We start from the raw sequence: 20,604 nt of genomic DNA on the forward strand, positions 1-20,604 counted from the left end.
TTCAGGTTCATTGACCTTTAACCCCAAGTGTAAATAAAAATCCTGTATATAAATTGATGTATATAATGCCGAGAGAAAAAGTATATGTAAAATGCATATCTTGAACATATAATAATAATAATAGTTATAATATATGTGCTGATATCTATCGTGTAGAAAATGTAATGATTTTAAAAAAGTTGATGTTATTTTTGTCCCCACACACAATGAACAAGGTGTACTGTAGATTCATAATTTTACACTTTGACACCAGGTAACAATAATGCTGCAGCGGAAATGCAGAATGTTTCTTCTGCTTGAAGTCAGCTGAGACCCCTCTGATTCTGTCTCCGGCACTGTATTGACTCCCTCACTGCTGCCCCATCTTTTCTTCCTTGAAAAGGAAACAAAAAAAGTTTTTAAGGAAGTAATTACCTTTCTTTACCCCAGATTCAACTGTTCTGAGCTTATACTGTTAGACTGACTGTATCCTTGGTTTGAGAGCAATGTCAGTTTTGGCCAAATGTAGAAAAACCTTTGCTCTCTTTGATAATATTCTCTCCACAGATGATTAACCTGAGATATTTCAAATTCACCTGATGACAGATGCTGCAGCGTCATTTTTTTGTTTTTATTTAACATCCAAGGACAGTAATTTTATCGATTAAAGTGCAATTACAGTGTTTACTGATCCACCTCAGTCCAAAAAAGTGGTCAAAGTCACCCTTTCCAAACCTACAGAAAAAAAGCCATTAATTTCATTGCGAAGCAGACTTTACTTCTTTTATTTGTTTTTGTGTGAATTCAGTGACAGTGACAAAATGCATTTTAGAAAAATCTCTCCAAAAGTGATCTATGGTATGCCACATTGTGTGTTTTCAATGGACTATGTTTATGAAGATTTTGGTGATGTTGACTATATTGATAGTTGTGGTAATTATATGGCAACAATTGCAAGTGCCCTCACTCTGGTTGTTATTTTGGAACTATAGGCATAATTAATGTGTGCTAAAGGGTTGATTTTTGTTGTTGGATCCATACATTTATTCTAGGAGGCAGGGGTATCTCTGAATGTGACAGACGTAGATTTGAAATAGGAGGCTCCCCTGTCATAACTTAACAGGGCAAACAAGCGTTAGCATCTAAATGAAGATTTAGATGTTGGCATGTATTTTTACCAAAACATGGCAGTATTACGCCAACGCTTTTGTGCATCATAACTGGAACTTACAGTCACCTAAAAGCATGTATTCATATTCATTATAGCTGTGGTTATTATGCTGCTAAAAGGAAAACAAAAATACAAAAAATAAAAGTAAACATGAGTACCCTCCCAAAAACCATGAATCATAATCTCATCACATGTCTAATTTCAGCCAGCAAACTTTACAACTTTACAGCAATTTTCAAGCACATTTTCCGAAGAGCAACTTTTTGCACCAAACGGTACACTGTTACATAGTTTTATCCAGCTTTTTAGCAACTATAGGCCTATTTCCTGACTCACCTTATTACCAAGTATATTGCTCAAAAATTAAGCCCAGTTTGTTTACATTGTATGTGTGTGTGTGTGTGTGAGAGAGAGAAAGAGAGTGTGTTTGTGAAGGGGGGAGGGGATGTTTGAATCAGAAAATAAAGTGTCATGCATGCACTTAGATAGCCTTTTGATAATCCATGTTTTTGTGTCAATCACTGTCTTTTTAGGGATTGTAAGAAGGGTGTTTAAGAGACAGATAGATGGAGTGTAGAGAATGTGGGTCACAATAGCTGGTCATTTTGAGCAATATGGTGGAGGAGTGGAAGTTGCCTGTGGATGTACTGCCTCCTTCTGCTTTCACAACTAATGTACAAACAAAACCTGCTGCTTGTCAAGCCCACCATGCCCACCCCTTCCTCTTCTGCTTTGCATATCAAGTGGAACACAGTGTGTACTGTGAAGCCTACCTGCAATCCTTATCAGAATGTCAGAAATAAATATATATTAAACTCTACATTTTTAATAATCTCATCTGGTTAATGTGACTTATTTCCATTATTTTTGTCTTAATTTTCTTTCTATAAGTTGAACATGTTTATTCTGCTGATTTATATAATTCACACAGTAATAAAATGCCTCGGATTTAAAAACAGACCGACTAGATTTTAACTTAACTACAAAGTTACTCCCTAGAAATTGGTTGCCTATGTTGCAGATGTTTTGTTTTGTTTGCAGTTCTACATTTCCTCTCACAGAAAATACAAAAGAAAATAAAAAGAGATTTGTGTATCGTCTCTAGCACAACCTTTCCTAAAAGCTGCAAGACTTTGGTCTCTGAACATTTTCTCAACCTTGACATTTTGACACTTTGACCTCTTCATCATGACAAAGGAGTCTTACTGAAATTATATAGACTGGATTGTTAACACCAAGTCCGGAAATGGAAACTGATTTATGAGATGAGGTACATTTTTTCCATGTTCAAGCACAGGTTATGTTGGAAATCAGGTGTTACTCTTTAGGTGTGTAACCTGTAGGACTGGTCCCACACGATAGTCAAAGGATTGCCACAAGAGGAAACTATGAGTGTACATGTGTACCAGAACTATGGTGATACTAACAAAGCTCTTGTTTTTCAGCCAAATCTCCTTTCCACAATAGGATGCATTATGGATGGCATATTGAAACATTTCAGCTCTTATGCAAAAGGTTTGGTTTTGAATCATGTGTAATGTTAACTTGATTTTTATCTTTTTTTTTTTTTTTTTTTTTTGTCTTGTCCAGCATTTAGGCAAGCAGAATGATGGTCTGGATGCTGTGTTCTGCTGAGCAAATTTTCTCTGCCAAGGGAAGCTTTATAGATATAATGATCCCCTTGACTTTCTGAATTTTTATTTTATTTCTATGTTTATTTTGTATTGTTGTTTGAATTGTAGAGTTTGTACTGCTGGACCAGAGAGGACAGACAAAAGACAGAAAGAGAAAGGAGAAGAAACACCTCATAAGAAAAGGGAAAGAGATAAAGGGAGAGAAAAGGGAGAGAAAAAAACAACAACTAAAAAATAACCCAAAAACAAAAAGAAAGAAAACAACCTACAGATGTATACATATACACATACAGGCACACACATACATATACACACACACATACACACGCATACATACACATACATATACACACACGTATACACACATAATATATATATATATACGTATATATACATATGTACACATATACATATACACATACATACATACACACACACACCTTTATGCACACACATACACACACATACATACGTACAAACATATACGCACTTGCCAGTATTAACACATATACATACACATACAAGCCAACTTTAGATCATAGTAACTAAACTATGAATCAAAAAAGTTAAATATAAATGAGAAACAAACAGAAATGAGAAAACTAGCTGCTGTTAGTGAATAAAACTGCGTGACGACTCAGTGACTGTGTCACATGCAGAACATGCAGAGTGGAACTTGTTCCGGAAAAGGTGATCATGCCAGTGTGACCCTTCCCACACAAAGGCAAGAGGCACGCCAGGAGTACCCCCGAGACCAGGGCCATCGGCAGCCACCCCCAGGCGCAGACCCCAACCGCCCCACCCCGGAGCCAGCCATGCACCGACCCAGGAGGAGGCAGAGGGGGGTCCCAGCCAGAGTCCCCCGCAGTCAGGAGGAACAGGCCCCAGCAGGCCCGGACCAGCGAGGACCGGCCCCGCCGGGCACCGGCCACCCAGGGCAGACAGAGCGCGGGCCCCACGGCCCCAAGAGCCCAGAAGCAACCCCCCACCCCCGCAGGCAGAGGGCCCAGCCCACACCGACGGAGGGCCGGGATCCCCAGACCGCCACCGAGCGGCAGCCAGGCCGCACCCCAGCGCACCAGCAGCGCTCCCCGAGCACCAAGACCCTCCACGCACCCACGCACACAAACACACACACACACGCATACGCACACACGCACACACATGTGCACACACACACACACACACACACACACACACACGCACACATGCACCCACCCACCTACCCCCACCCACACCCACACGCATCCACACTTCCTCCTTAAACACACCCTATACACCCATTCTCTTACACACGCTCAAACTCACTCTCTCCTACCCCCGTTCTTTATACACACACACACCCTCACACACACATCCCTGCTCCCTCTATAATCACCCATATGCTATAATCTTTATTATAGCATAAGCAATTACTCACAAAAATAACAACCCCACTCGTTTTCTAAGTAAGTCCAAACTTTTGACTTTACTGGGAATTTTGAATGCCTGGTAATCTAATACCACAGGACATCAACATCTCTCCTTTCAGCTCTGCACTGCTCATCTTCTTTAGACTGCCATGGTGCATTAATTATTTATTACTGAAACTTTTAAAGACATTGTTCTTAAACTTTGTTTTCTAGCGATAGAAAGAGAGTTACCGGTAGTATAATATGTGAATATAATACAACCATAAAATCTCAAGCATGTTTTTGGGTAACATAGAGTTAAAACAAACTGGTGTGGAAGTTTCTACATCAAATCTGCTTTGTTATCTGACTATGTTAGATTTGGAAGGCATGAAATGCAAGGCATATTTACTGCATTATCCTGAAAGTGGGAAACAGTGACTCTGCAGTTCTGCCCACAGTTGTTGTGTCCGCTGCTTGGAAATAGGACAATCAACCCTTCACAACAATGAACTCAGCTGCTGTAAATTATGTAGGTGTTTTTTGTTTATTTGTTTGTTTAAGGGTTTTTGTTGTTGTTGTTGTTGTTTGTTTGTTTCTGTTTTATTTTTATTTATTTTTTATTTACCCCCATAAACAGTTAATCTATCAATCTGAAACTTGCTATGGGATTTTTTTTCACCATTTGAATACAGCTGGGCTTGTTCGACTGTTTTTGCCTCCAATAAAACACACTCAACATGTCACATGAAAAATAAACTATTGTCAAGGTTTCTGCAACCTTTACTTAAGTCTGTTGCTCACATAAAATGACAAATTATACTTTCCTATTAACGTCTTTACTTCATAGGGAAGTCAGTCAAGGAGGCAAGTCTAAATAGCATTTTTAAAACAATAAGGTGCATCATACCAACAATAAAATACAATGCAGAACTCGTTCCTATCGAGTACTGGGCTAATACATTTCATTTTGATCAGACAGGCTCACGCACTACAAAACAGGGACACGATTTTGTGCGTATATTTATTTCCTCAAGTTATTTTTTATCACTCCTACATCATCATAAATGGATATCATGCCAATAAAATCCAGGGTAGAGTTGCAGCCACCAAAGCAAGTATAGTAAATGCCGAAAGCAAGAAGAGCAAGCATCGTGCCGTTGTGCAAATCCTGCGTCTTCGCCTGCGCCGAGGATGAACTACAGTCATTACAACACTGAGCGAATCTTCCTCAGCCATAGGTCGCCCTTGGGTGCTTATGATGAAGATCAGACAGGCATTATGGCTAGGACTTATTAACCTCTGGCGACGGACGTGCTGAGAGATGCGCCGACAGCAGCGGGAGATCCAATTAACTCCACTTGGAATACTGTCAGTGGAGACGCGCCGTGCGCGCTGGAGCTGTCCTTCTGGCAGAGTAAGAGGCACTTCCAGGGTCTGTCCTTCATTTGGATCCTTGTTTGTAGCGATAGACAACAGAGATTCCTTTTGTTTCTTGATGAATGTCAGATGTCGGCATATAGGGCACGCAATTGTGTCTCTGATGTTTCCCTCATTGTTGATGCTAACCAGCGTCTTGACCAGGCAGTCGTGACAGAAAACATGCCCGCAGCTCAAAGTCCGTTCGATACCAGAAAGACTCTCATAGCACACGGGGCATTCTTGGGCGTCTTCCTGGTTATTGTCCTTGTGAAATGCCATTTAATTTCACAACTTTAAAAAGTGTTTAATTTACAACAAACTCTTAGCAACTGAAGTCCTGAGGTGTCAGCGTCAGCTTTTCTCAGAAGCTTTAGTGGGTGGAGGCCTGATGGAGTCTTGTAAAACAGGACCGGCCACCTGTGACAGCAGTCACTTGGCTAATTAGACACAGTTCAAGGGGTTATGGTTTACATTTCACAATCTTCGTGTTTTTATTATAGCCTATTAAATCCAGGCCTATCTGGCTCAACGGTACGTAATATCAAATCAACTAATGTGGTCTATTAGGTCAATCAAATTTACCAAATAGCTAAATTTTTACCTTTTTTTTATGTCTATCAATTAGCCCATCTTTAAAGACAGACTATAACTTGATTGAACTGTAATAAAAACATTTATAAATTCCATGAATATCATCAGATCGAGGTATTAAGTCCACAAAAATTTGTTTAGTAATCGAATACCACCTTGTGGTTACTATTAAAGTTGCAGTGCTGCAAACCTTCAGACGAGGGAGAGGTGTGGCTGATTTTCATAAACTCTGCCCGGTTCTTACGTAATGCGAAATTGCGTCAGCACGTACGTCTCTATCAGGCTTTGCGTTGCTTCCGGGAGACGCGTTGGCAATTTCCTAAACACAGCCTGGTTACCTCAGTTAGTACCGTCCGAGGCCCTGTCGGTGGAAGGAGTGTAGTTCGTTGTATGTTACACCGGCTCGAAGGTGGATTTCCGAGGCTGACGACGAGACACCGCTTTGATATGAACAGGTACTGATATAATTATGAGGATTTTACGCTGTTACGTGTTAAATGTTTGACTTGTTCGTGTAATGCCGCAGTTCTTCGGTGGACACTGGAGATAGGTCAGCGTCGGCTGAAACGTCGTGAACTGCAAGCTTTGATTTTTGTTCATTGTGGTATTTATTTTCTTTAGCGTTCTTGAATGTTTTTTATTTTTTTAGTAATAGGCAGCGTGCCGTTGGGCATTGATATGAGTGTATGTTAATGAAAGGTATCAGAAATTGGCACGTTAAATTAGCTATCTTGCCAAATAACCGGTCTTATTTCAGCTAAATCTTGACAAATACACACACACACACACACACATACACATATATATATATATATATATATATATATATATATATATATATATATATATATATATATATATATGTGTGTGTGTGTGTATTAGTGTGTGTGTATAAACACATCCGGGGATATAAAAGATTATTTTGGATGTAATTAGAAATCAACACTATGTGTTATTCCTGTAAATGTCTCATTATCATATTTAAGCAGAATGATCCTATTGGACATAATGCCACCATCTAGAAAATTTGTCCATCTGTATGTGAGTAATGTCTGTAAATTGAGTCAGGTCTGGGGGCAAACTACTACCACACCCTGTAAACCAGAATGTCTTGTTTTTTCCACTTTGTAGCAAACCAACAAGACTGTAAGTTGTTAAGAAACTATTTTTGTAGTTGTTGTTGGTACCTACTGAATACTCTGGGACCATCACTACTTAAACTGTTCAAAAGGTCATGTCATCCTGAAAATGTGTGGTAGGAAGTTTTCTTTTCATTTCCCTTGTCTGTAATTTCCAGATGACTCTTCTTTGCTGGCCCTGCCTGCCAGGGTATTGTTATAAAGACAAATAGATCCTGGGGTCATGCTGACAGCCCTCCAAAGGATGCTGAAATGAAAGATAACAGGAACTGTTGTGTGTTTTGGGGATTGTCAGCACTGAACCTGTTACGTGATATAGCTTAACCTCTCTAATTGGTGTATTATGTTACCTGTACAGTACTACTGTCTTTATCTCTCTGAGAAACATGGACTTTTCTTCCTTTTGATCTTAGTAAATTTGATTTAACATCAATTTGATCTTATTGGAGGAATGTCTGTTTTTATGGTATACCTCTTGGAGATCCACCTCCATAAAAACTATTTTCTATTTTCGTGGGGTTTTTTTTTTTTTAAGTTTTAAAGAAATGAATAGAAATTACTACATTTTATTTAAGTTTATCAACAGGCTTTGCTTGTGTGGATATTTTGAAACTTTCCTGAAATTAAGTGAAAGTCTGTCTTTGTCATATGATACAGCCAACACGTGTCAGCTGCAGCTTGGGAAAGTCTTCTCTCCACCGCTTTGATTTCAGGAAAAGGACACGTGAGGGTCCTGCAGTCAGTAAATTGTTGACGTCGCCTCAGAGGAATGTTTAAACGGAATGGCAGGCGGTCTTGCCTAAAAGTCGCCATCCCTCTAAGATTAGACTGTAGACTGGTGAGGAAAATAACACATCCTCTTCTTTGTTTAAGCTTAAACTAGGCCAGTCATGTCAAACCCTTCAAGGGTAAATTACTCTAGGCTTTCTCATTCCTGTAACCACGTTCTAAAGGAATTTTAACATAATAAAATAAATTCTTCTGGAATTATAAGTGATTAAAAGTGCTTATTAATAATTTGTCAGACCAATCTCTTTAGGAAATGCTTATGTCAGAATAAAATAAAAGCCAATATTGTCTCAAAAAGCGAATATATGTCAAAAGTGAATTTTGTCTCAAATGCAGTAGACCAGGCTACTTATAAATTGAAATGTTAGGGTTTATACACACACACACACACACACACACACACACACACAAACATAGCACATGTAAACTCCTCACCCACCCATACCCCATTCAGCACAAACATGAATTCCCATACCTGGTTGCTGTCTCTTAATTGAATGTAGGTGTAAAGGTATCAGAAGAATTAAAAAATAAATAAATAAAAATAAAAAAAAAATATGGCTTTACTTTGCTTAGAGAAAACAGTATCTTTCAAACTAGAAGCTAGCTCACCAGTGGTTGCAGAGGTGGTTGAACCACCACAGCAACCACTAAAGTCAGTGTTGGCTGGAGCCCACACCACAGCCACATGGCTACAGTGCAGGACCCCCACAGCCACTACGACAACAAACCTGCAGGCAAAGCCACTAGTGTGAAGAAAATAGATAAGAGTACAACAAAATCAAATAAGAATTCAGCTATAAGCTAAGCTAAAAAGGAAGAGCTTGAGCTTGTTTTTAAAAACATCAGTCTGCGGCAGAAGACCTGGCAATAGCAGCTGTATCCTCTACACACAGAGAGCACCACTTCTCTTTTATGATGTCTTAAAATATTTCCTGCATATAACTTTGTTAGTTCACACATATTATCGAGTATGGCATCTCAGTAAAGAGGAACTTTTTTTAAATGAGATTTCTTCTGACAAGACACTGAATTAAGCACTCGCAACAGCTCATTAAAACCTGACAGTTGACAGCTTAGATGTATTTGACATTATCCACAGCCGTAACCTCCTAGAATAAATTATGTTATCTGAATTGGTTACATTGGCATCACATAAGCTGAGCTGAAAGGAGGTCAGAATACAAAGCCCTATTTTGCCAGTCTCTGCAAACATATAAAAAAAACTCTGCTGCCTAATCTGAATTACTAGAATTTTTTGGTAATTTACAAATAATTACTGAGATAAACTCTGGGCTTATTTAATGAATCTATTCATAGGGTGACATGAGTTCATAATATGACCAGGCCAAGCTGGCTGTTTTGTCTTTTTTTTTCTTTTTTTTTTTCTTTTTATAATTTTTGGCATAAAAAGTGATTTTATTGTTTGCTTCGTCCATGATAAGACAAGAATGAACTATGCCTGCATCTACATGAAGCAGGATACAATGAGTGAAAGTGTTGTTGTATGGCAGTCCCCTACTTATCTGAGACTCTATGAAGAAATGCCTGTAAAAATGATAAAAAATTTCCGTTTCATCTTCAGGTTTCCCTGACATGGACACAGAGATGATTCCTAAATTTTCGTCCAAGGATGAGGAGGTTGATTACTGGAAGTCACAAGCCCTTAAATATAAGAAAAGGTAAGTATCATATCTCTGTGGAAGTTTATTTTCTGCTTGCGATCAGTTCTTGTGTGTAACCTGTGTAAAGATAATTAATATGTTTTGTCAGTGAGGCTTTTGCCATGTTTTGTTAGGGTTTTCAACCCAGAGATGATAGGTATTGTATAGTGGGTTATGTAACAGTGTTGTGGGGGTTTTTTTGTTTGTTTTGCAATAAGATTAGATGTCAGACAGCAACAATTTCCCTTAACATAAAAAGTCAACATCATTTGAAAAGAAATCATGGCTTTGTCCCTGTCAAAGGTTTCAGCACAGACAGGCTGCGTTTAGCCCATATAAGGCAAACGACAACACAGCCTCTGAAATCAGCACTTACAAACCTGCTGACTTACTGATGAGGAAATGACCAATTTTTTTTACTTCTTTAACAGACGCCACAGGCTATTTAGGGGTTGGCAACAGTGTTGCATAAGTCTTTGTTGAATTTGCTGTGTCTGCCTTTTCTATTTGTGAAGCTGAAGTCCATCGTTCATTTAGAGAAAGTATAAAGCTGTAAATAAGGGGTTAAAGTGCTCGTGGTTTTCTGAGAAATTCCTCCTGTGGGTACATATGGGAAACACATCTTTCCATGGAAAATTGACTTGAAGTTGATGGTTCAAAGGAGCTTGGCACACATGTTTGGAGCATGTGTTTTCTCAAGAACACTTTAACACTTAAAACCTTTACATTTGTAGCAAACAGACTTTAATTATCTTTTAAAACATTGTCCTCTCATTTGATCGCATTTTGAATCTAATTTTTTAGCGGATGGAGGGTTATAAGCAGTATATTTGAAGTGGACTTAAGCATTTGCTTATTGAAGTCAATCCACACTTTTTGTTCTTAAATGCTGAGTCATTGTCACTTTTAAAAGGTGCTGAAACAAGCTGATTGTTATGGGGAAATTATAGAGCCCTGCATGCTGATCGGGCAGCCTCTGACGTTGGTATGTGTGGAACCCTGCACAACAACTGATTCACGGATTCCTCTGCCCTGTAGAGTTACTGAGAGGTCATTATCCCAGTACAAGTCAGCTGATGTTAGACCAGGGTCACCAGTACTAAGCACTGTCATCTTCACAGGATGGAGAAAAAAAATCTGTTGAAGGTATTTGTCCTTCAACTTCCACCCAGAAATGCTTACTAAAATGAATACTTGATACACAGATTGTGTTTTTTCATTATGTACATATGGTCAGTCCTGACCAATGTGTACACACATCCTGTGTTTTAACCCCTGAACCTCATCCTGTTTCTTTGCCCTCTCATTTACTCTTTATTCCTGACCTTTAACACCTTTCACAGCTGAAGACACATGACAGCCGTCTTTTTTTCTCAGCTACTTCTGAACCAAGTACTTTCACAGTTCAGCTGTTTCGCCCAGCTGTATATTTAGAATGCTTAACTCGACAAGGCTGAGCCGTACTCACTGTCTGTCTGGCAAAGTCGGGACCGAAGGTTAAAAGTCTGCAAATATCCGACTGAGTTTTTTTCTGGCCATTTGAGAACATGCTGGAGCTTGGCTAACATCCCTGAACAAAAGCCTAGTATTTTTCCAGAACTCGTATCCCACGGTCAGCTCCACAAAGCTCCATGGTGAATGGGATGTAGGGTGTCTGATGTTTAACAGTGACTGTTCATGTTTTACTTTCTCTATATGCACCATCCAGTTGCCAAGAAGCCCAGGAAGAGCTTCAGGAGTTCCAGGAGGAGAGCCGGGACCTAGAGGCTGAGTTGGAAGCACAGCTTAGCCAGGCTGAAAGCCGACTCCGAGATTTTCAAACTGAAAATGAGAGACTGAAGAACGAGGTGTCCAATCTAAAGGTAACCTGTTGACTTTTATAGTTTATGGTTTAGGTCTACAATAAAGTCATTTGTGTGTCCTCAAAAGATGATCTGATTTCTGTTGGATCCTGGGCACAAGGTCCACTGTCTCTTTCTATGGTAGGATTTGGCTAGGCATACTCTTAGGTAATCAAGCAGCACACCTTAATTGGATGTCAGGATAAAGAGGAAGGAAATAGGAAGGATAATTCTGGTTCTTAATCACAACAGGCTTGAGGCCTGTGTTCCTGATCACTTCCAGCATAAACTGCATTTGTTGCGTGTACATTGAAAGAATTTCCCATCTACTGTGGGTGTTGGGATTTCTCTCATATGGCATGTGAGCACGCTTGGCCCGCCAATTATTAAACATGAACTGTGTAAATGATCCACAGAAAGGGGCCAATGATTACTCTGTAAAGTGTCTCATAGAAAAAAACGGCTCGTCCTCCACAGGGAACAAAGAGACATTTTGAAAGTGAAATAATGTGGAACACTATCTTGACTGTCTTGTGATTCCCCTCATTTCCTGTCTTGTTGTTTGTGGTTATAGTGTATGATGGTGTTTTTCAAACTGCATGTCGTCGTGAGCTGTGTCATTGTTCCCCATTTTCACCCTCTCTCTCCTTCACTCTTTCCACCTTAGGAGAAGCTGGAACAGCAGTATGCCCAGAGTTACAAGCAGATTTCCATGTTAGAAGATGACCTAGGGCAGACACGCAGTATCAAGGAGCAGCTACACAAATATGTTCGAGAACTTGAACAAGCCAATGATGACCTGGAGAGAGCAAAAAGGTCAGAATGGCTTCACTAACAACTTAATTAACGATGCATTTGTCCAGTATTTTGATTTTTAAGCAGCTGCATTGCCTCTAAAATGAGTTGTACAAATATTTGTTTATTTTTAGGGCAACAATAGTGTCTCTTGAAGACTTTGAGGGCCGTTTAAACCAGGCGATAGAGAGAAACGCCTTCTTGGAGAGCGAGTTGGATGAGAAGGAGTCTCTCCTCGTGTCTGTGCAGAGGCTGAAAGATGAAGCGCGAGGTAAAGAAACATTTAATTGACACTTTTGGAAGCAGTTTTTCATCTGCATGAGAGATGGTGGATGATTGGGTTTCACTCTGCTTCAGATCTGAGACAGGAGTTGGCAGTACGGGAGCGGGCAACAGACAGGATGTCGGCACCCAGTTCACCCACCTTAGATATAGATAAGATTGATTCTGCAGTACAGGCTTCTTTATCCCTCCCAGCAACACCTGTAGGAAAGATTGTAGACCACCCGTTTGTCAGCACTAAAGCCCCAGCATTGACCAATGGCTGTGGTGGCTCCACCCTCACCCCTTCTGCTAGAATCTCAGCTCTTAATATCGTTGGTGACCTCCTGAGAAAAGTTGGGGTGAGTGTTTGTTTTTAATTGAGAAACTATTCTTTTTTTTTTCCTTTCTTGCTGTGGAAAAGATGTTTTGCTTTTGTGTTTTTTAAATCTGCATCGTTGTAAGAGAACCGATGTGTCATCAGTGAGAGCAACAGGAAGATGTTTCTGTTGGAGCTAAATTTAGACTTTTTTTTTGTCTCTAGGCTTTAGAGTCCAAACTTGCCGCTTGTAGGAACTTCGCCAAAGACCAGGCAGCAAGAAAAAATTATTCTACAGACAAGGGCCCACTTATCAACAGCAATGCCACAAAGTTCTCGCACTCTCTACACACCACCTACTTTGACAACACGTAAGTCTTTCAGCAATCCACATGTTCCTCTTCTTGCTTACCTTCCTTTGTGTAAGTTTAATATGAAACAGAAAAATGTAACTCTTTAGCTCAGATATGAGAAAAAAAATCATAATTTTATTTGATTTTGCATGTTTGTATGTTGACTGCAGCACTGTTAATGGATTGGACCCCAGCACTCTGACTTCTATGGCCTCATCCAGAGCTGTGTCGCCACCAGGCATGCTGCCTTTGATTGTTTGAGGAATCCAACAGCAATGCAAACCCCCTGCTGAAGCAGCAGCAGAGGACACCTGTGCTATTGTTTGTGTGTGTTTATATGTATGTGTGTGTTTGAGAGCAAGGGTGCTAGGAAGGAAGAGTGATGTATTCTTGCCTGTGTGGAGGTGTGCATGTCTGAGTTTGATGCGTGAAAGAAAGGTTTGACTAAAACAATCGACTTGCCTCCAGGTTGCAGCTTTCGGTGCATATGAGTACGTGCACAGCCTTGTGTGCATATGTTCCTACTACATACTTGCATGTGCCTAAAGCTTTTTTACTCTGCTTGTATGACTGTCTTTACAATGCATCTCTTCGTTCAGCTTTAAAGTTGACTGAGTTACAGTGGCAATTCTACAACTCATCCAGAAATATTTACCCCTGACAAAAGGGCCTCAACAGGCCAAAGCTTCCTTTAAGCCTCCTTTCCTCTTGTATTTCCTCTTAAATTGCACAGTTGAACTAATTTCTACTTAGAATGTATGATATTTAAAAAGGGATATGTTCATCTTACATAATTTATCTCAGTATGCTTTAAAATGTAATTTTTCCTGTTTGCATGTGTGGTTGAAGTTTGGGTGGACCCCATATTTGTCAGAATGACCGAAGTGAATGTTGATTGTTCCAAGCCATGTAGCTGTAGTTCAGTATTTTTTGTTTTTTTCTTTTTTGTTACTGGCTGAAGTAAACTTGGAAATCTCAGCTAGTTTTCTCCTCTGCACTTAAACAAGCTGCTCCTCAGGTTTTTGCTGCAGTCGAGTGTATCGCCCTGTGGTTGTCCACTGGCATTTTCAAGAGAACGCTTTTGCCGCCGCCTTTTTTTTTTTTTAATAGTTGATGCATAAATGTTGCTATCTCACTACGATACCTCACTGTGATATGTTGGGAATTATCAGCTGTTGATTATTAACTCGAGGATGTGAATTTGGCTTTAAAAATTTCAGGCAGGGTTGGACGGTGCAAGTATTTGTATAATGCAACACATAATATCCTATTTGATTTTAGACAGGTTTAATATCGGCTTTGTATCCATTTTACTTAAATTTAATTGTCTTCATCCATTTTCCCATCAAGATGTTATTCATTAACCTTATATTCACAATTTCTTTTTCCATATTTTCAGTCTGACCATCCTCGCAGTTTAAAGTGCAATCTAGAAGTTAGTATGCATTATTAGTATTTGAGACTTCACTTTGTGCACCGCAAGAGCCTGTTACTGAAGTCAGTTCTACAGTCGGTTTGTACATTATAATTTGTATAGTTGGTGATTTTTGCTTAACACAATGTACATATTGACATTTGGCATTAAAGTCCTATTTATTTCAATTCCTGTATGGCATGTGTTCAGATAGCGAGTTTTATGATCACACAGTGGTTCTGCATTGTATTTATGATATTGAATTGTTTGTCAGAATTGTTAAAGTAAATAAAGATTGAGAATAATATGTAGTGTTCATGTTATTGTAATTAAACAGGATACTGTTTGTGAAGTATTTCAATCTACAATCGAGTATTCTAGCACTTTATTTCATGAGTAAAAACACAACTTTTTGAGGAAACAGCCTTTTTGGAAGAACATTAAAACTAAGTCACAGTTGCATAGTTTAGAATTTCACCTTTCCAGTTTTTTGTGCCTTCAAAGTCCAGAAAAATGCACAAAATTAAAGATTTAATTTCTTCTCCATTTCCTCCCTTAATATGTTTTTCTTGATCTGGGGAGTGAAAGGAAAAAAACCACTGTAGTTTAGACAGTCATAACATTTAGGATTTTGTCATAAAAACATGAAAGCGGCTGCCTACCTTCCCTGAGACCGTCAGTGGGTAGCTATCTACAAACATCACATAGTGTGGGATCTTGAAATGAGAAATCTGGAGGAAAAAGAAAAAATGAACATCAATGCACAAACTGCCCACCTGCATGCCGTCTTAAAATATTTTATGCCATTGGTAATTTCATCCATGTGCTCCGACCTTCCCTTTGCAGAAGGCTTTTATCTCCTCTGCAGTGGATGTTTGGTCCTCCCGGAGCTTGATGCAGGCACACACCTGCTCACCCAGCCTCTCATCTTTCACTCCAACCACCTGAAAACAGGAAAGCAGATCTCTTATGAGTTAGACTCTACACCAAAGTGAATTGGTGGAATATGGTGGAGTGGTGTTGGTTGCAACAGCAAATGAAGACTGTTTGATTCTTTGACGCCCTCCAGTGGTTTCAGATCTCACCTGCACCTCCCGTACTTTGGGATGCTTGTAAAGAAACTGTTCTATTTCAGCAGGGTAAATGTTTTCCCCTCCACGGATGATCATGTCCTTTATACGTCCTTCAATGAAGCAATATCCTAGACCATTCAGACTGGCGGTGTCTCTGCATTAATTATAAATATGGAATAAAAAGTGTTTTCCCACAAAGAACACTGATATCTGTTGTACCTATTTGTTTTATTTTAAATTCGATACACAGCATAGCTTTGTAGATGCATGAAAAGAAAAGAAAATCCATCTCACCCAGTTCTGTACCAGCGATCAAAGGAGATGACCTCTCTGGTTTTCTCAGGATCTTCCCAGTAGCCGAGCATCACACAGCTGCCTCGGATCATGAGCTCACCAGAAGCCCCCAAAGGAACAATATCCCCAGTGGCAGGGTCCACCACCTTAGCCTGTAGTTAAGAGTCATATAAACAATATGTTACTGTGTTATCGGAGATAAACCATTGTGAAAAAACAAAATCTTACCTCAGTGTGAGCCATTATACACCCAACAGAATTTAACTTCAGCTCCTCGTTGTCTTGTGGAAACCCCAGAAATGTAACGGGACTATTTTCAGTGGTTCCATAACAAATCTGTAGAAACATACAGGATTGCCAACAACATCTTCTAAAGAGCTTTTTGAAGAGGCAGCATATCTGCTCACCGTTATCTCTGGCATTTTCATCTCTGTTTTTAGCCTCCTCACTATCTCAGGGGGGCATGGAGAACCTGCCATAAGGCCTTAAACACAGCAGCAAATGCACAGATCACAGCAAATTCTGCAAAACTCATGAATCTTGTCTTCAAATCTCTTACCGGCTTCAAGTGATGACAAGTCATACTTGTGCAAGTCTTGACCTAACATGTCAGCGTACATGGTCGGGGTGCCATAGACAAAATTGCATCTTCATAAGATAAAATATTTAAAAAAAAAAAAAAAAGAATAACAATTAGTGAAAGTAAAAGTTTTCACTACTATACAAGTGGACTGCATACAGGTGTCTGGAGCTTTACTTTTCACTCTGAATGGCCTCCAAATTGGCACAACTGCTGTAGCTTGTAGAAGGGAAAACAAGCGTGATGCCATGAACCGCCATGTTCATTCCTCCAACCACCGAACCAAAGCAGTGATACAACGGCACAGCCACACACACTCGTACCTGAGGCTGAAGTGGAAACAGAAATGAGCGTTTACGGTTGCATTTTCTTTAAATCTACCGAGAAAAATGAACTTACCCTCGAAGCATAACCCATGCGCAAACCCAGGAAGTATGCATTATTTACAATATTGTGGTGGGAAAGAGTGGCTCCTTTCGGTTTCCCAGTGGTCCCCTGACACAAATGAACAAAGGATTCATGTGAAGTTTTGTTACATCAAGAATAAATACATGTGATAAGCTACAATATACTGCAGTTTACTGATGTGAACTGGATGTTGATGGGATCATCGAAGGACAGCTTTCTCTGCAGGTCCATCAGCTGTTTGAAGTGCTGACTCTCGCCTGCTTGCATCACATCTTCCACATGGAGCATCCCCGGCTGTCTGCTGTCCGTCACAATTACCATACGCAAGTCTGGCACCCTGACAGGCCCAAGACAAATTCACTACGTTGAAGCCAGAACTGAAATAGTTACACATTTTTACATTTTCAAGTTATATAAGTAAAATAAACCTGGAGCTTTTGAGCATGCCTGTTGGCATAGTGTCAATTCCTGGGCAGAGCTCCCTGAGCATCTCACAAAAGTTCTGGGTTTTAAAGTGGGATGGACACACCACTGCTTTACACTGGACCTGGACACACAAAATCTATTTAGTTGTATTCTGTCAAGCTTGGTTGACCTTAGTATCAGAACGGCATGCCTTTACATCCATTTTACATCTTGCTGTGTTTTGTAAGTGTAACATGTGTGGTAAAGTAAACAGTATCATGTGATCCACGACCTTCTGCAGAGTAAACTCCACTTCCTCAGTCTGATAGGCTGGGTTCAGTGGCACCTGTGATGATAGCAATATTTTAAACTTCACTTCATTTTTAGTGGTATTTGAAACATTAGACAATTTCTGTATTATTCAGTGGCAGCATAACAAAAACACGCTCCATATAAAATATTAACAACAGGATAATGATTATGTGGTTAAAATATAACAATGCATTTACACAACAGTTCTTTTGAGCACCTGAAAAGGTTCAACGTCCGCACTCGCGCTTGATAATAGTGTTTGGTAACACAGAGCTACATTCTATGAAATGTAATGTGGAAAGTAAAGCTTCAATGCTAACCAGTACAATTCCAGCCTTGGCTGAAGCAAACTGGAAGAGGATCCATTCATATAAATTTGGCCCCCAAACTCCAAGTCGATCCCCTTGCTTCAGGCCCAGAGCAAGCAAACCTGCTGCTGCCTGGTCAACCTGAAAAAGGGGGGTGAAAAAAGAAAAACATTTTCTGGTTTCATTAAACTTAAGTACAGAAATAAGCTACAGTTGGTTGACACATGCACAAAGTCTCATGGGAGCAAAAGCTGAAGGGATTAAATGTGACACACACACATCTTTCTGAAACTCTGCAAAGGTTTTCCGGATGCCATCCTGCAGAAAGACCACCGCTTCATGGTCCGGAAAGCGTTGGACTGTGGCGTCCAGGCTCTGGCCGACAGTCAGGGACAGCAGTGAGACAGACGAGGTGCCGTGGACATAGCTAGTGGTCAGTGTGGGTATGAGAGGAGGACTCTCCACATGAATAGACCTGACACACAAAATTTGTAAGTCAAATAAAGCTCTTGACCTGAATGTTCATTAACTGTTCTTTTCTCTTTTTTTTTTTACACAAACTTAAAGTTTGAAAGAACATTTAAACTCTGTTTTCCAGGTAGCCATAAAATCAAAGTTTACATGATTCACTTTCACTGTTATGGTCATCAATTTGCCTTGACTTTTAGACCATGAATATTTATGAAAATATATACATATATGCATAAGGTGTTTCAAGATATCAACTTACCGGCACTGAAGCAGAACTGTGCTGCATGACTTCTGTGTCCAGCAGTGTTTGATCCCCTCCAAACATCTGAGACTGTGACCGCAGGACCGGAGCAGTGAGGATGAAACCAGTGCTGACATTGCTTCCGAGTCTCACACAGCCACTCTGTGAACTGGTTCTCAGTCCAGTCAGAATATATAGAGGTAAAAGATAGTGGTTCTTATCAACAAAAAGCTGGTTTACTCTAGTTGGATTTAATTACAGCATGTCTAATGTTTAACTTTCACTCACTCTGTCTGAGAGATAAGATCTGCTGTTTGGGCATATCACATGTTAGCATCTTACAGAAGAATATTTACAAATTATATGTTATAAGATATAATAAAGTCATACTCCAATATCATTTGAAACAATATAGTTGTATTATAATTTTTTGAGTATGTCTGGTCTCAAAAAAAAGTAAAGAAATGTTCGTAATGAATATGAACGATTAAGATAAATAGCCAAAGAAATCTGGTAGGATTACACAGAATAAAGGATATTTATTAAAACATGTTTGATTTGTTTGTGAAACTGACACGAAGGTAGGTGAATGAAACAACTCATAACTCATTAAAATGTAATGCATGACCAATTAACTGAAGCCCCCAGCAAGATGTCACAAAGCAGGCGGTACTTTTTAAGGAAACTAAGATTGTTCAGTGTTTGCACCAAGATGTTGCATAAGTCTGTGTTGGAAAAGGCAATCAGTTATGAAGCCATTTGCTGGGGCAGCAAAATCAGAGCCAGGGACTTAAAAAAAAAAAAAAGTGATCAAGAAGGCTAGTTCCTTGCTCGAAATAACTCTAGGGCTGCTGGAGCTGATTGTCCAAAAATGACTGTTGCACAAGCTGCTGAAGATAATGGGTGATTCTTCACATTGTCTAGACAACATAGAGAAGATATAATTCTGTGAACAGCCATTGCCCTCTGGAACAAAGTACTATCTTCTTCTAAGTAATTGTTTTTCATTTGTTTTGTTTGTTTTTTAAACCACAACATTGCAATTTCACTCTCTGAAAAATAAAGTAATTTTAATTTTATTTCACTGTATTTCATAACATTTCAAATTCAAGGAAAGAACAAAGGTTTTATTAACATTGTAGAAAAATGGTGAAGGAAAGGACACATTTTCTTATTAATTTAATTGTCCAATTGTACAGAAATTCCGTTAAGTGCAATAGCTTAGTTTTGTTTCAGCACTCCATACACTTTTAGTGTTTACAGTTACAAACACTAAATGATTTCACATTTAACTTTATTTAACGTTTTTTGTCAAATCTAAAACTTCATTTACATCTTTATATGGACAGTTTAAGTCTGTAAACTAATGTTTTTTCTTTGAAGATCGATTAAATGTATGTTATTTCTAAAATATTTTGTGCTGGCATAGTTTTACTAAAACGGTCTTCAGTTGTAGTTTGTTGTTGGAAAATCCGAGAAAACCTTGTCGAAAAAAAACATTGTATCAGCCTAAGATAAAGAGCAATACAGACTTCCACCACTAGGTGGAGACATTGACAAACAATCTTTCTGACCTCTGCTTCCCGTCGGGTGTCAGCCCGTGTCACTACAACAGTATCACCCTCAGGTGTTCAACTTTATCAAAGGTTTGGTTTGTTTTTAACGAAACCTTTTTTATTCAAGGAAAAAATAGGAGAAGTTTGTGTAACTTGGAACTGCTGTTAAATATCCAGTTTGTCTTTGTTTTCA

The 20,604-nt window shown here is 39.3% G+C and overlaps 3 protein-coding genes across 4 annotated transcripts; 1 reads left to right on the plus strand and 2 right to left on the minus strand.

Moving 5' to 3' along the window:
• Positions 1-5,249: 5,249 nt before the first annotated feature.
• Positions 5,250-5,876, minus strand: LOC306765057 (RING finger protein 222; the record flags this gene model as incomplete). Its single annotated transcript, XM_079252400.1, has 1 exon — positions 5,250-5,876. One exon carries the CDS (start codon positions 5,874-5,876, stop codon positions 5,250-5,252), a length of 627 nt encoding a protein of 208 aa, XP_079108526.1.
• Positions 5,877-6,517: 641 nt separating this feature from the next.
• ndel1b (nudE neurodevelopment protein 1-like 1b) lies at positions 6,518-14,999 on the plus strand. 2 transcript variants are annotated; one of them, XM_079252237.1, is made up of 8 exons: positions 6,518-6,643; positions 9,702-9,798; positions 11,489-11,642; positions 12,289-12,437; positions 12,551-12,687; positions 12,774-13,045; positions 13,229-13,367; positions 13,520-14,999. In XM_079252237.1, exons 2-8 carry the CDS (start codon positions 9,713-9,715, stop codon positions 13,549-13,551), a joined length of 969 nt encoding a protein of 322 aa, XP_079108363.1. In that variant the 5' UTR covers positions 6,518-6,643; positions 9,702-9,712; the 3' UTR covers positions 13,552-14,999. The 2 variants fall into 2 exon arrangements, with proteins under 2 accessions (XP_079108363.1, XP_079108362.1); XM_079252236.1 differs by having other exon boundaries at positions 12,774-13,039; positions 13,222-13,367.
• A 287-nt stretch (positions 15,000-15,286) lies between these two features.
• On the minus strand, positions 15,287-18,992 carry LOC306765602 (medium-chain acyl-CoA ligase ACSF2, mitochondrial-like; the record flags this gene model as incomplete). Its single annotated transcript, XM_079253083.1, has 16 exons — positions 15,287-15,337; positions 15,426-15,494; positions 15,597-15,707; positions 15,849-15,990; positions 16,131-16,282; positions 16,359-16,466; positions 16,538-16,614; positions 16,690-16,778; positions 16,888-17,039; positions 17,110-17,205; positions 17,293-17,455; positions 17,547-17,665; positions 17,816-17,869; positions 18,156-18,284; positions 18,423-18,657; positions 18,874-18,992. 16 exons carry the CDS (start codon positions 18,990-18,992, stop codon positions 15,287-15,289), a joined length of 1,866 nt encoding a protein of 621 aa, XP_079109209.1.
• Between the last annotated feature and the right edge of the window lie 1,612 nt (positions 18,993-20,604).

This window comes from Telmatherina bonti, assembly GCF_933228915.1.
Source record: "Telmatherina bonti genome assembly, chromosome: 14".
NCBI lineage: Eukaryota > Metazoa > Chordata > Actinopteri > Atheriniformes > Telmatherinidae > Telmatherina > Telmatherina bonti.